General features: G+C 39.7%; 1 protein-coding gene across 1 annotated transcript; it reads left to right on the top strand.

Annotated features, from left to right (window-relative positions):
* The first annotated feature begins 1,932 nt into the window (after positions 1-1,932).
* Positions 1,933-13,895, top strand: LOC143887304 (sm-like protein LSM3B). The gene is made up of 3 exons (XM_077391415.1): positions 1,933-2,093; positions 11,959-12,054; positions 13,590-13,895. Exons 1-3 carry the CDS (start codon positions 1,977-1,979, stop codon positions 13,668-13,670), a joined length of 294 nt encoding a protein of 97 aa, XP_077247530.1. The 5' UTR covers positions 1,933-1,976; the 3' UTR covers positions 13,671-13,895.
* The last annotated feature ends 421 nt before the right edge of the window (positions 13,896-14,316 follow it).

Here is a 14,316-nt window from a genome sequence, read left to right as displayed (position 1 = left end):
TGCAACATTGACGATCAAACAAGGAATCTGGATTGATTGCCAACGCAAATACAGTTGGTAGGCCTAGCGTAAATACATCGTACCACGAAAATCATCACCATGGTACAAAAATCATCTCCATTGGATGATCAAACTCTTTGATTTATAGAGATTTCTACATGGTGTACTTTTTCTGTAAGGTTTAGGATCATCCAACGAAGCTGACTTTTGAGGCACGGTCTAGTAACACTAGGGCCCAACAATTGGATTATTTGGATCTTCGAACAAAGTGGGCTTCATTGTATTTTTCAAAATACGTGCTCACCTGCAAACAAGCACAATAAACACTGGGGCCCACACTTTTTAAGAAAATTCACCAGGCCACTTTGTTTGAAAGTCCAAAATCATTCATTTGTTGAGCTTCAACACAAATAGGCCGTGCCTCAAAAATCACCTCGCTGATCCCACCCCCGATCTAATACGACGACACCATATACGAGTTTCCATGGATCAAAGACTTAGATCATCCTAGGGAGATGATTTTCGAGGCAAGGCCTATTTATGTTAGGTAGCAACATACAAACGGTTTGGATTTTTGAACAAAGTGAACCCAGATGTATCTTATTTATTGATTTTTTTAAATACAGTTATTTATGATGTCTGCCTTCAAAGATCCAAATCATTCATTGTTGGGACTCACCGAGGGCTGGTGTTTGAGGGGGGGGGGGGGGGGCAGGAGGCCGTGGGTGTGGGGGAGTACCTTGTTCAAAGATTTAAACAATTCAATTGTTGGCCTAGACCAACAATTCATGTTGGGGGGAGAGGGTAATAGACTACTGGGTCGTAGTGGGGGAATTTATCCTACAAGGGCCCTTGTTGCCATAGAGATCTAACAAAGGGCCCACCTGTGACCTGTTTAGACCTGGCAAACGGGTGGGTCGGGCCGGGTCAACCCGCGGGTGATGTGGGTGCGGGTCCATGGGTCGGGTGAGGAAATGACCCGCATTTTTGCGGGTCAGAATTTAGGTGACCCGCGCGGCCTGCGGGTGGGCGGGTCAACCTGCGGGTCACCCGCAAATAATATAGGATTGTAATAATTCTCCGATTTGACCGCATCTGTTTTTTTCGTAATTGTCATAACCTTCTATATTTTATTGGTATTTTTTTTCGTAATTTTACAATTTTATAGCCATTTCTAGGTAATTTTTCATTTAAACTTTATAACTTTAGCTTTTTTTACTTTTTTTGTGTAATGATTACTTTTTTTGTTTGCGAGCAACATTTGCTGCCGAGAAGTTGCCATAAGAGAAGTTTAGTAGCAAATTTTTATAAAATAAAAAACAGATGGAAATGTTATCAACACTACTGTTTCTTATGAGCGCACTCTCACTTTATTAAAAGTATGGTATGGCCCACACCATAGGATGATCCAAACCGTCCATTAGATGGGCCATAGCCTAAATAGGTTATGCTCCAAAAATCATTTCCATAGGATGATCCTAACCCTCCAATCTGAAAGTTAGAGGGTTGATCCTAACCCTCTATAGATCGGAGGGTTAGAATCAACCAATGGAAATAATTTTGGGGCATAACCTATTTAAGCTATGGCCCATCTAATGGACGGTTTGGATAATCCTATGGTGCGGGCCATACCGTACTTTTTATAAAGTGAAGAGTTCCCTTGTAAAAAACAGCAGTGCGGATAACATTCTCAACAAATTAAAAAACACTGTAAAAATGCGGGTGCCCGCGGGTTGACCCGACCCGACCCGTGTTTTTGGGGGTTGGGTCACCAGCGGGTTAATTTTTGACGGGTCACTAAAACTTAGACCCGTGCCCGCAAATTTGCGGCTGGGTCGGGTCGACCTGCGGACACGGGTCGCTTTTGCCAGGTCTAGACCTGTTGGCATCGCGGCTGGACCGACTGTTTTACTTTTTAAAGGGGGAGAGAGTAAAAGCAGTGATCGGGAAGGAAAAGGGCAGCGCTGTAGGAGGGAATGGCGAGCGAAGAGGAGAGCGCAGTGAAAGAGCCTCTTGATCTCATTCGACTCAGCCTCGACGAGCGTATCTACGTCAAGCTCCGCTCCGACAGAGAACTCCGTGGAAAATTACATGTATGTTTTTTTTTTTTTTCTAATTTTTTTTAGGAAACCCTTGTTCCTTTCTTATAATGGAGACAATACATCTTTCTCTGTATCATACTTTTTTTTTTTTCTGTCTAGGTTATTATCCATTTCTTCATCTATGCGTATTCTTGTTGTTTTTCTAACTCCCTTATGTTTTTGTGAATCGGTTCAGTTGTTTCTCGACACCCATCTCGTTTTTTTCTAGATGGGTTTTTGTCCCTTTTTCCCTACATATTCTCTGTGTTGTCTTATGCTTGTTTCAATCCAATGGATTCTTCTTGTTTTTTGTTTTCTTCCCGTTTCTCTATGTCGTTACATTTTCTTGATGGGGTTTCTTTCCCTGACTTGGTATCATTGTCTAGGGTTTGTTTTCGAGAGTAGGGTGAACTGGTGAAGGGTCTCTGGTTTTTTGCTTCTCCTAAAGCACATGAAGTTGTTTAAATATTGGAAATTGAAAGAGAAGTGGGTTATAAAGTACGAGAGTATACAGAATTCATCTTGCTTTGTTACACGATACGACCATAGACACGAGCATATGATTGAGTGATCTTGAATGCCCTTCTGTTGGACTCCGCCATGGATGGGCTGTGACAAGAAAGATCGATCTGATGGTCCGGTCCTAGTCGTCCTGTTGGTGCCCTTCAAACCCTCTGTTAGAGACTGAAACAGTCAGTTATCCACAATTCAGTGGGTGGGATTCGACAAGAGTCCATTAATTGGAGGATTAAGGCCATCCAATCTGTGTGGTATTGGTACCACATCCATCTACTGTAGCGGACCTCACATTAGACTAGACCTGGCAAAAGCGACCCGTGCCCGCGGGTCGACCCGACCCACCCACAAATTTGTGGGCACGGGTCTGAGTTTTAGTGACCCGTCAAAACTAACCCGCGGGTGACCCAACCCGCAAAAACACGGGTCGGGTCGGGTCAACCTGCGGGCACCCTCAAGTCACTTGGCTTTTTAAAGGGTGGTGATTTTGTTATGTTAATCTAGTTAGATTGCTTTTTTTTCTAATGCAAAGGATGGTGATTTTGTCATGCTAATCTATTTTTTAAGTGTTTGATGCCTAAATAGGTTATGGCTGGCACCATAGAATATAAATAGGTTGTGGCTAGCACCATAGGTTGATCCCAACCCTCCGATTTGAATGTTAGAGGGTTGATCACTTGATCCTAACCCTCTATAGATCGGAGGGTTAGGATCAACCTATTGAAATGATTTTTGGGGCACAACCTATTTAGGCTGTGGGCCACCTAATGGACGGTTTGGATCATCCCACGGTGCCGGCCATACCCCTCATCAAAATCCAGTGATAATATTTTCCAAAATAAACTACTGTTTGAATTTGCGGGTGACCCGCGGGTTGACCCGGCCCACCCGCGGGCCGCGCGGGTCACCAAAATTCTGACCCACAAAAATGCGGGTCATCTCCTGACCCGACCCCTGTGACCCACACCCGCATCACCCGCGGGTTTACCCGGCCCAACCCACCCGTTTGCCAGGTCTACATTAGACTGTCTAGAACATCTGATAATAGGACCACATGGTGGTGTTATTCGACAAACTCAAACAGGTTTATTGAGAAATATCTGAAATGTCATTATTAATTATTTTTTCTATGCATTTATGGAGGTTGCAACTTGCTAGATGGTAGTCAAAGATTATAGTGAGGAACCGGGTAGAAGTGATTTTTTTGGGTCTGCCTACACCGATACTTGAAACCTAAACCTGTGAGGATTAAGAAACATTCCAAGCCATCGGGACAAAGGAGAGAATTGGTACCAGGTTGAAGTGATTACTGCTAGCATCTGTTCTAGCGGAATTAGTAAACTATGGGCATAAAACTAATACTGAAGAAGAAAATGGTCTACACGATGAAAGTACTCCACACATGGGACGAATGAGCAATCTCTTGAGGGCGAGCAAGCATGATGAAACCGTACTTGATGGGGATCATGTAAGAACAGTTTGTGTCACCCAATTCGGGGTAAGTCAGTCTATTGAAAGTTAAAAGTTAAATTCTCAACACTTTCATTTATTTCCCCTCTAGTTAGGGTTGCTAGGAGATGCGAGTTCATCTTTATTGTTGATAGGGATGTATCTCATTTCATGTCGATTTTGTAGCTTGGTTCTCCGATGTGTCTCATATCTGGGGAATTTTATGGGGCAAAATAAGGGTTATATTTCAATTTGACTATACTTACTGCTCCCGAGCAGATGGAAAGAAAGAAGTGATCAGACACAACTCAGGGCATTTGTTGAAATGCTTAGTTGGTGAGGAACACCATCAATGGAACTTAATGCTACCCATAACCGAGTGTACATACTATAGTTCCATTACCCATTCCTTTGAGACCATTCACGGTTACTTCCAAACCTCTTAGACCTTACCCCTATACTCTGTCATGGAAAGCTGAGTGCCGAGGTCGACTTTTTCGTCCACTACATCGAGGTGGTATACTGAGAGGTGCAAGAGATATTGTGACTGAGTCTTGAGTGATATGGAGTGGTCGCTAATCAATACTTGGGAGATCACGTCCACAGCATGGGGGTTCTAGTGACCACGTTCCTTCGAATGCGATCAGTTCACGACCGGATTTGCTCATCTAACATGCCTTGGAGATATGCCAGAGCTTATCATCATCGGTTCATTACCTCGTGGAGTTTACGACATGGACTTTCGGTCGATGGAGATCTGTCAAGGATTTCGTTGGAGATACTAGTTCGTTGGCGAGGATGTCCGCTGATTGGGTGTTCATGTTTGGATGCCACACAGTTAGAAGTTACAACGACTTTGCGAGGGCATGTTTCTAAGTGTTGCAGACTTCTACTCGATGGAGTTGGGTTCTTCCCACGTTTGAAGGGGTGGGGGGGGGGGGGGGGGGGTGGTTGCATATGTGATTTAGTATATGATTGTTTGTTTCATGTACATATTTATTTGTTTTTATTTTTGGGCTTTATTTAGATTTATATTTCATGTTTTAATAATCCTGGATGTGACAGATGTCTACATCAACCCATAGCCCCACAATATTCCCTTTTCCTTATAGCTCATAACCTATTCCCCTTTACTTATAGCCCCATGGTCCACAACATATTGCACCTAAAACCCTTAAAACCAATTTCTTAAATCCTTTTAGGTAAAACCTCGGATCCACCACTTAAATTACTCCCCTCAATATAAATATTAATCATCTCACCTAAAGCCCAACTTTGGAAATCATGGAATTGACTCCCTTGCCGCAAGGTAACACTACTCACTCTCTTCTTCCTTTGAGTCTTCTCATTCGAATTTCCCCCTTGGTCGATTCTATTCGCCCTTTCCGTCTTCCCCATCTACCTCCATTCTTGATCGACACATCCCCATTTCCTTGTTCTACCTCTTACATTTATCGCACTTCCTTCTCTACCTCTTCCTTCTTACTTCCCAATTCTATATTCTTTCCCCTTCACCCTTCCCTACTGGGTTTATAAACGGTTCTCCTTTTCCCCCTTTCTCTCTTCTTACTTCGTATATTCTTTTATTCCCTTTCCACTCCCCCTCCCCCTCCCGGCTAGGATTATGAATCATTCCCCCCTTGATTTTTTCCTCCCTTTTCTTAATCTTGATCTTTCGTGGATCTTGATCCACTTTTATTTTCTTGATCATGATCTGGATCTTTATTTTCAAAAAAAAAAAAATCTTCCTTTCTCTTCCTGATCTTGAACGTTTCTTGATCTTGATCATTTCCCTTCATCTTTGCTTGTCTTGGTTGGGATCTAACCCTTTTTTCCTTCAATCTAGCCTTTTCTCTTCTCCTCGTGGTGTAATTTCTATTTGATGACCTGTTTAGTTTGATTTTGGAATTCATTTTGCTGTTTTACAAAAATTAGAACTCATCTTATGCTCCTAGATTCCCAGAATTTCATGTGTGATCCCTTGGTTTTCATCACAACTAGCTTTCTGCTGACAACAGGCCATGAAAAAATCCTATCGATCACCTCATCAGCAGGAACCGGAACATTCAGAACTCATGTTGTACGCGTCTGAGTGCAGTGAGAAGTGGAAATTTTATTTTAAAAAATTGTTCCCAAACTTACGATAGTACCGAGGTGGAAATGATCCCCGTTGGGGTATATAAAGATGAATTTTGACTGTGGAAGCAAAGGTAACTGATGGGGACATCAACAATGGGCGTGGATTCAAGGTCTACAAGCGTAGATGTGGACGAGACTGATGGCAGGGACTCTAGCATGAGTCACAGACATTGTCGCCTTTTTTTATTATTTACTTTCTATTTTCGTCATTTTATTTGTAGCCTACTTTTTAGGCATCAAATCTCATCCGTTTGGCGTGTTTTTGGTATTATTAGAAAGGTTTTTCAATTACCTATCTATTGGGCCCAAGATTACATGATTTGGATGTGATTTGAGCAAGTTATGAGTATTTTTAGGAAGTGGTAGAGGTCTATTACTGTATTACTATTCTAGGTAAGTTTTTATCTTTATTTATCTTTGCTTTAGATTAGATGAATGGTTGTGATTAGTTTTTAACTTTAGGTTATCGTCTAGGGTTTCTTTTCTTATAAATACATCTTATGAAAGCAATGTAAAAGACTTTGGAATATTGAATAGAATTGAGAATTTTTTGTGAGAGCTATTGTGGCTTGGACTTGTTCTTCTCTTCTCCTCTTGGTGGCTTGGAGCCATTCTTCTCTCATCTCCTCTCATCTATCATCTTCTATTTCTTCAATCAAATCAACACAAATGAGGTTAGTAACTTAGATTTTCTATTTTCTTTGTTCTTGAACCCTAAAACTAGAAAATCCAAAATCCCCTTGTTCTCCAAGATCTTGTCATGAGATTTTGAGGGATTGTTTTTATGATTAAACCTCAGCCTAAACACCCAAGAACCCTAACTTTAAACTCCTTTTGAGCCCTATTGAAAATTTGCACCATTTTCAAGCCCGAAAACCATTTTTAAAGATCTATAGCCTAAATCTACCATCAAAGCAGAGCCTAAATCCTAGATTAACCTTTCTTTTACCTTTTAAACCTTAACCTAAGATTTGAACAGTAGTATTAAACCAAAATTCCAGATCTGCCAAATTATCAAAATACCCCTGCAACCCAAAATTGGACCGTTTTGAGCCTTTTACTGCTGTTGGACACATTTTTGTTTTGTTTTTCTTCATTGGATATTATTATTTTCATGCTTATGTGACATCTATTTCATTGGTACTTGCATTAGCTTTTAGTTCTTTTAATTGGTTGCATGCGTAGGCCTAGTTTCATACTAATTTTTCTATTATCAATTCATCTAACGAATCCTTATCGCTTTGATTGATTTGTATAAGGTTTAGTTCATTCTTAATTACAATCTTTACAATTATTTATGCTATTGAAGTCCCATTATTGCTGCTGCCCATAGATTAATTAGGCGTTAATTAGGCCCTAGGTAAGTTGTTAAGAGTTATTTTAGTTTTCCGCTTAAGCCTTAAATTGTCCTAAAGTCTTAATCCCACTAGGAGTGTAGGATTTTCCCTAAATTAGGTATTGTCCTGCACATAGTTACCGGATTCGCCATCCGCCCTCCGACCCGGGGTCGCACAATCCCAAACGTGTTTCGCTAGCGACTCGGATCGTAAAAAAAGATGACCCAAGGCGACCTGCGGGAGAGAAAGAGAGAGATGCATATAGACTAAGGGAGAGATGGAGAGAGAGCTACAATTTTTATATATTTTGGGTTGGATTGGAACTGGAGCTTTCTTTTTGAAAAAAATATGTAGGGATACATGAGGTTTTTTTATTTTGTTTATTAAATGGATGTAGTATGGACTATGGAAGGATATTCATGTATTCCAACGGGAACTTTCTTTTTGAAAAAATATGTATGACATAAATGAGGTTTTTATATTTTGTGTATTAAATGTATGTGGTGTGTACTATGGAATGATATTCTTATAAAAATAGTACCCTCATCGTACCGTGTACCGGGCTACCATCGTACCCCGTTCCCGTACCACGTACCGGAACGAACCACGTTCCAGGTAACATTGGTCCTGCATCAGTAACCCAGGAGCTACAGGCATATGAAGACTGATCAGAGATGAGAATGACCGTATTATTAGTCTCATGTTTGCTGGTCCAACAGGAGAAAGGAGCTCTGCTAAGGCAGAAGCTTTGGTTCTTATGCAGGGTGTTAGGCTCTCAATTCCATTTTTCTGATAGGAATCATATATGACATGGGATTCTCTTAAAGTCATATAGAAGCTAACAACCAGGCTGATAGATTACACAATGAAGGAGTGCCATGCAATGAACCGGTTATTAGGCTTTATGCCGAAGTAGTAGTTTACTGCAGTTTTTAAGTCTTGGACGTGTAAATCTTTTTTTTGACCTTTATTTTTTCAGTCCTTATTATGTCTTTGTTGCCTGACCCTCCTCGATTGGGACATTTATGTAATTTTGGACTGACCAATAAAACTGTTCCTGCTTTAAAAAACATAACCATAACTGGTGGGGAAAACGGCAAAATTCAAAGGCTTAAAAAATCTGAAAAGAGATTTCAACAAGAAGGATCTAGGGAACCTTCATTACTTCCTTGGAGCGGGACTAGAAAGGATAGCAAAGGGTATGGTCATGGCTTGATGGAAGAATTCTTCTGACTTGTTAGGCATGTTTGACGGTTCAATTGCAAGCAAATTAATACACTAGCTATGTTTAATAAGAAGACAAGTGGAAAGGAAGATCAGCAGGTGGGAAGTTCTCCTGTGTGCCATAATATGGTGGGTGCATTGCAGTTTAACATTTACTAGGGCCGATATTACCTCTGCATCAATGAAGTATGCCTGTTCATTTATGATCCTTGAGAGGAACATCTGTATGTAGCTGAACTTATTATGAAATATCTAATAGGTACACTTGAATCTTGATTATGAGTTGTTTTATTTCTATCATCTTCAAGGGAGTGTAGGTATAAATATTAAGAGCTATATAGATGCAAATTGGGTAGGTGAACTAGGCACTAGAAGATAGATGAATGGATTTTGTATCATGAGGGATAACTTCTTAGTTTCTTAAGTAGCAAGATACAATACAAATACAATGCACAATAACATAGTTGAGTGCAAAGGTTGAATACTGGGCCATGGACACTATTGTTGCTTAAATTGCTTAGTTTATACACCTGCTGCAAGAACTAGATTTGAAGCTAACTCATTTGCACTGTATTGTGCTATTCAAAGTGCTATTAAGTTGTCGTGGAATCCTAGTTTTCATGCTAGGATGAAGCACATTGAAATTGACTACCACTTGGTGAGAAGGTGGAGGATGATGAGATCATTTCTTGCTTTGTCATAAGTCATGATTCTGGTCTTTACTGATGGACTGACTGCTTATCATCGGAATCAATTAGGAGGGAGGGAGGGAGGATTTCTTTGTTTCTTTAAAATTTTAATTGACAAAAATACCCCTTATCTCCTTAGATTTATCTCGAGGGGACAGCTTGTTTCTTTAATTTTTTTAACTGGCTAAAAAACCCCTTATCACCTCAGTTTTCTCGAGGGAGGGAGGGAGGGAGGGAGACGACTTTTAGAATCTCGACTTACAAAACATAAAGCACCCAGATTCAAATTGAAAGTCGAGACAAATAAGTGTACAAGAGGAAATTTGAAGTGATATATTCAAAGTGGCTCTGTGGCTGTTGCTCCTAGACCCTCGTTGGCTCGTCCGCAGTCTTGTCCATCGCTGTTGCTCCCCACGATTCCCATTCATCCATCTCCACTAAAACCATCAAGAAGATGTCCGCTGCAATCAACATCCTTAGATGGATAGGCTCCATCTCAGTGACAAGAAAACAAAAGACAACCAGGTGATTGGACCAGTAAGAAGACATTGAGGAATCCTCACATGTCTCCTGAAAGTATCTGCTCGTCTACGACACCGAGGATTTCTACGCTCATCAAAGATTTCCGATCACATCCTCCGTGTCTATGATGCCTCCATTGGATAGGCGCCTATCCCATTGACAAGAAGACCAATGACCAGGTAGAGACATTGAAGAACCCTCACACATCTCCTGTAAGGGTTCACTTGTTGTTACGAGGGTTTCTAAGCTCGTCAAAGACTTTTGTAAAGCTCTCCTGGGGACATCATGTCTGGTTCTACATTTTAGAAGTTATTGGAGAAGATCCCCCTCAAAACTTGAATGCTCTCTTCCTCTCGTTCTTCTCCCAGTTAAAAGAATCATAACAGAAAGCCAAAGGGCATTTCGTTCACTTTATGGGAAAATATATAATAAGGCATGATGCATGTTCGCATGTGTTGGATGCGGCTGTACAGTTAATGAGAAACTATCCTCCTTTTTTTTATTGGTTAGCTGGGATCGAACCTGAAACCTCAAGGTTGAGAAACAAAGCCTCAACTGTTGAGCTACAGGCCCAACCCCTGAGAAAATGTCCTTCAATTCTCTGCCGTTAACTTCCTTGTCTCGGTAGTCCATACTATCTTCTTCTTCCCCCATATATTCAAGATCGTCATTTTTACAGTTTTTAGTGATATAGTCAGTGGCAGCTGAGAAAGTTGTAGCTCGTTATCTCCCTGTTCCATCGTGATTCTTGTGATGAATTTTTGACAGATAGCCTATTATGTGTTGACAGATTCCAATAGTCTTGGTAAATGGGACCAGCAGGTACGGGTAGGATAATTAGGATCTCACCAAAGCAGCCCTGTTTGGTTGGCTGGGAGAGAAGTGGAAGAAGTAGTCAAGACGGAGGTGACATGCATGGAAGCTGTGTGGAGTTGTCTAGGGAGAATAGGGGAAGAGCGGTAGTAGCGTTTGGTTGCGCATAGAAGACGTGTGGAAAATGTAGGGGTGCCATTATCAAAATAGAGAGTGGAATAGAGAGAAGGAGAGAGAGAATAAGACAAGACCATTCTACTTTTCTTCCACTCAAAAACCTACTTTTTGAAGAAATTTGCTTGGGAGACGAGAGGGGGGAATAATTGAAAAAGTGGGGTGCCACATAGGAAAAAACCTCATGATTATGTCCCCTTGATGTCTAGAAGTCGGATGGAGTTTCCACCAAAATTTGGCAACCAAACAGCGTTGGGCGTTCCATATTCCACAAAATTTTCCGCAGTCTTCCACAGTTTTGGCAACCAAACAGGGTATAATGGTTTTCTCATGTTCGACTGCAGTGACGGATTCAAATGAGGGGAGGTGCTTGCTATGTGGTAAGGAGGTAATTTGTTTTGTGCTTCCATTCAAGGTCCCTTTATAGTCGATGGAGATTCCTAGTATGTATTAGGTGGATGGGATTGTGCCAAGTAAGTTCTCTATCCCTCTCTTTCTATCTCTCTAAACGAAAAGATCCTCGATGTGTACGATTTATCCTCCAAAACACTGTTCAGTAAGTTCTCTTTCTCCCTTTCTACCCTTCCCCTTTTTTTCATTTTTATATAAAAAAAGCTTATCGTTTGTATTTAAAAAAAATAAAGATTCTGCTTGTGCTGCCAGGTGCACTTACCAGAATCAAACCAGAACCATTATTAATCGTAGGTCAATCCACAACTTTTTTGTTGGATGGAAGGCATCAAATTCATCTATTATATTAAATATAGTTTCAATGTTTGTTTTGGTTTCTTGACATATTTGCATATTTGTCACTGCCTTACATAAAAGTCCCCATCTTTCTAGGTACTTTTTTCCACCTTGCACTCTAGTTATGTATTTATTATCATTCAATAAAATAACGAGTATTTATCTACGTTTCAATTTCCATTTCCCAACCCAAACATCTTGTTTCTCTCTAATAAGAAAGTATTAACTAGTTGACTCATTTTTTGTTTCTTGTTTCTTGTTTTGCAGGCTTATGACCAGCATTTAAATATGATACTTGGGGATGTTGAAGAAATCATCACCACTGTAGAAATTGATGATGAAACCTATGAAGAGATTGTTCGGGTACGCCACATTTGCATTATTTCTATTTCATTTAAACTTGAGGCGGAAATGCTTTCTTAAGAAGTAATAGGGATGGTGATTGCACTTTCATATAATATGTGGATAGCTATATCTTTCTCTTTTACTATACGAATATCCACCTTATTTAATTTATTAAATGCTTCTTAGTTTTTCACTTTACTAAACTTTGCTATAATAAGGAGACCATTTGCCTCTATACTGTCATTTTTGTTTTATTCTTGCAAGATTTCAATAGTTTTTCTGAAGCCATCTTGAATCTTCTGGATTCTGGTGTAAGTATTCTTCTTACAAAACTTTGTTTGATGAGCTTAAATTGTGTTAAATGTATGCTGCAATGTAAAACAACTACAATTGCTGTAATGACACTTGTTTGAAAGAGTGCAAGAATTAGAGGAAACAATGGAGATAGGGTTACCACAAAACACCAGGCACTCAAGTTCTACCATCTGGATCGCACGATCACATGAACAAAACATTTTTGTTCTAGATTGCCAAAAAATGGCATTCCCAAAAGGTCTTTATTTACAACTCATTTTGGTGAAAATTGTAGGCCAATTAAGATTGAGACTTGGGACTTGGGAAGAAATAAAAGAACTACAGCCCGCGAAATCCACAATTCTGTAGCAATATCAAAGAGAAAATTTATGAAAGTATAATTACACAGTAATATCTAATGGAATGACTCCAACAATGCTTTCCTAACATACTGGGCACGACCCGAGTAACGCCTAGTGTATCACGTACCAAAGAAGTTTCATACCAAGTTCCTACTCTTGTATCACGTACCAAGGAACTGTCATACCAAGTTTCTATTTCTAGTACTATGAATCGGAGTGACCGCGTTCCAGGTAACATTACACTCCCATGCATTTAGTGATACACATAGCTTTAAATTTCCACCAAAACTGATAACGAAAAGCCCGAATTATTTCCGTTTCCATACCTATATAATAGAAACACATTCCGAAACTGAAATGCATTCTGAAACCAAAATCATAAATATTAGAAGTATATTGAATTATCACACATACATGACAATTTGTGTCACTGGGTGTTTGATGTTGTTAAACTATTATGGGTATTTTTTTTTAAATGTATTTGTACTTATTCTTGCACTTATCGAAGTTCCATCTTAAATGTCCATCATTTGCATGTTTCTATACATTTTTGTGATTTACTGGATTTCCACCAAAATTTCCATCCAAAAATCAATGTGTTTCCATTGGATTGCGACCGAAACAACAAAAATAGTGGTGGGATATTTGAAAGAATTTGATTTTCCAGAGAATTATTTCTTTTTGAAGGATAGGCTTGTTCTAGAGAAATATTTTTGACCTCTAAGGAAGACCTAACTGAAAATTTTATATTCTTTGGACCTAAGTAGAAGCACAAGGACTAGTCAATTGTTTATATATGAAATACTAGATTTAGTAATTATCAGCTTCTGTTTCTGTTGAGACTCTTGCTCTATTGATGTGTGACTTTCCTCTTTTTTTTTTCCTGCTTCATGTCAGACGACCAAGCGCACTGTTCCGTATCTTTTTGTTAGAGGAGATGGCGTAATTTTGGTTTCTCCGCCGCTAAGGACGGCCTAGTTTAGGGGTTAGGAATACACTTTTGATGAAAATTTATGTGGAGTTTTGTTGATTAATCTCCTATTTCTATATCCTCCAACTGAAATATGTTTAAATGTAATTTCTCAAATATGTTGTTCTCCGTGTGATATGTAAATGATGCACCAGGAGAGATGATGCATCACAGAGCTTGATTATGAAAGTAGGGCCTTGCATTTTTTGCTTGGTTCCTCAGCCTTTCATCAATCAATTCCTCTCACCCAAGGATTCAGTTGGATGGTCCTAAGAGCTAGTATCTCCTTATATAGAGGCCCTTGAAGTTGTGTTCTTCAACCATTCTCAGTAGAGCTTAACGAAAAGCAGGGAGACTGATGCTCAGCATGCCTAACCATTTCATCTGTTTCTCAAAATCCTGGCCTCTTAGGCCGTTTGTTTTGGATTTTGAGAACCGATTGTGAGTCCATAACTGATTACTGGATTTAAATTTATGTAATCTTGAGTCCAATAATCAGTTTTGGACTCCCAATCGATTCTCAAAATCCAAAATAAACTGAGCCTGAAAATTGCCGGTTTCCCTACGCCCTGTGTTTGGATTGCAAGAAAACATTTTTTGTGGAAAAAAATTTCGGAAGATTTTTTTGTTTCCACTATTTATAAAGAAGTGATA

Source organism: Tasmannia lanceolata, unplaced genomic scaffold, assembly GCF_043159265.1.
Source record: "Tasmannia lanceolata isolate RefF3 unplaced genomic scaffold, GAP_Taslan_0.1 ptg000012l, whole genome shotgun sequence".
NCBI lineage: Eukaryota > Viridiplantae > Streptophyta > Magnoliopsida > Canellales > Winteraceae > Tasmannia > Tasmannia lanceolata.
The sequence above is the reverse complement of the archived record's forward strand: the minus strand, read 5'-3'. Positions and strand labels throughout refer to the sequence as shown.

Excerpts from the sequence above, each read along its gene's own strand:
- LOC143887304 (XM_077391415.1), top strand. The coding sequence starts at position 1,977 with ATGGCGAGCGAAGAGGAGAGCGCAGTGAAAGAGCCTCTTGATCTCATT. Across the intron at positions 2,094-11,958 it reads AACTCCGTGGAAAATTACAT|GCTTATGACCAGCATTTAAA; the intron begins GTATGTTTTTTT and ends CTTGTTTTGCAG. Across the intron at positions 12,055-13,589 it reads CCTATGAAGAGATTGTTCGG|ACGACCAAGCGCACTGTTCC; the intron begins GTACGCCACATT and ends GCTTCATGTCAG.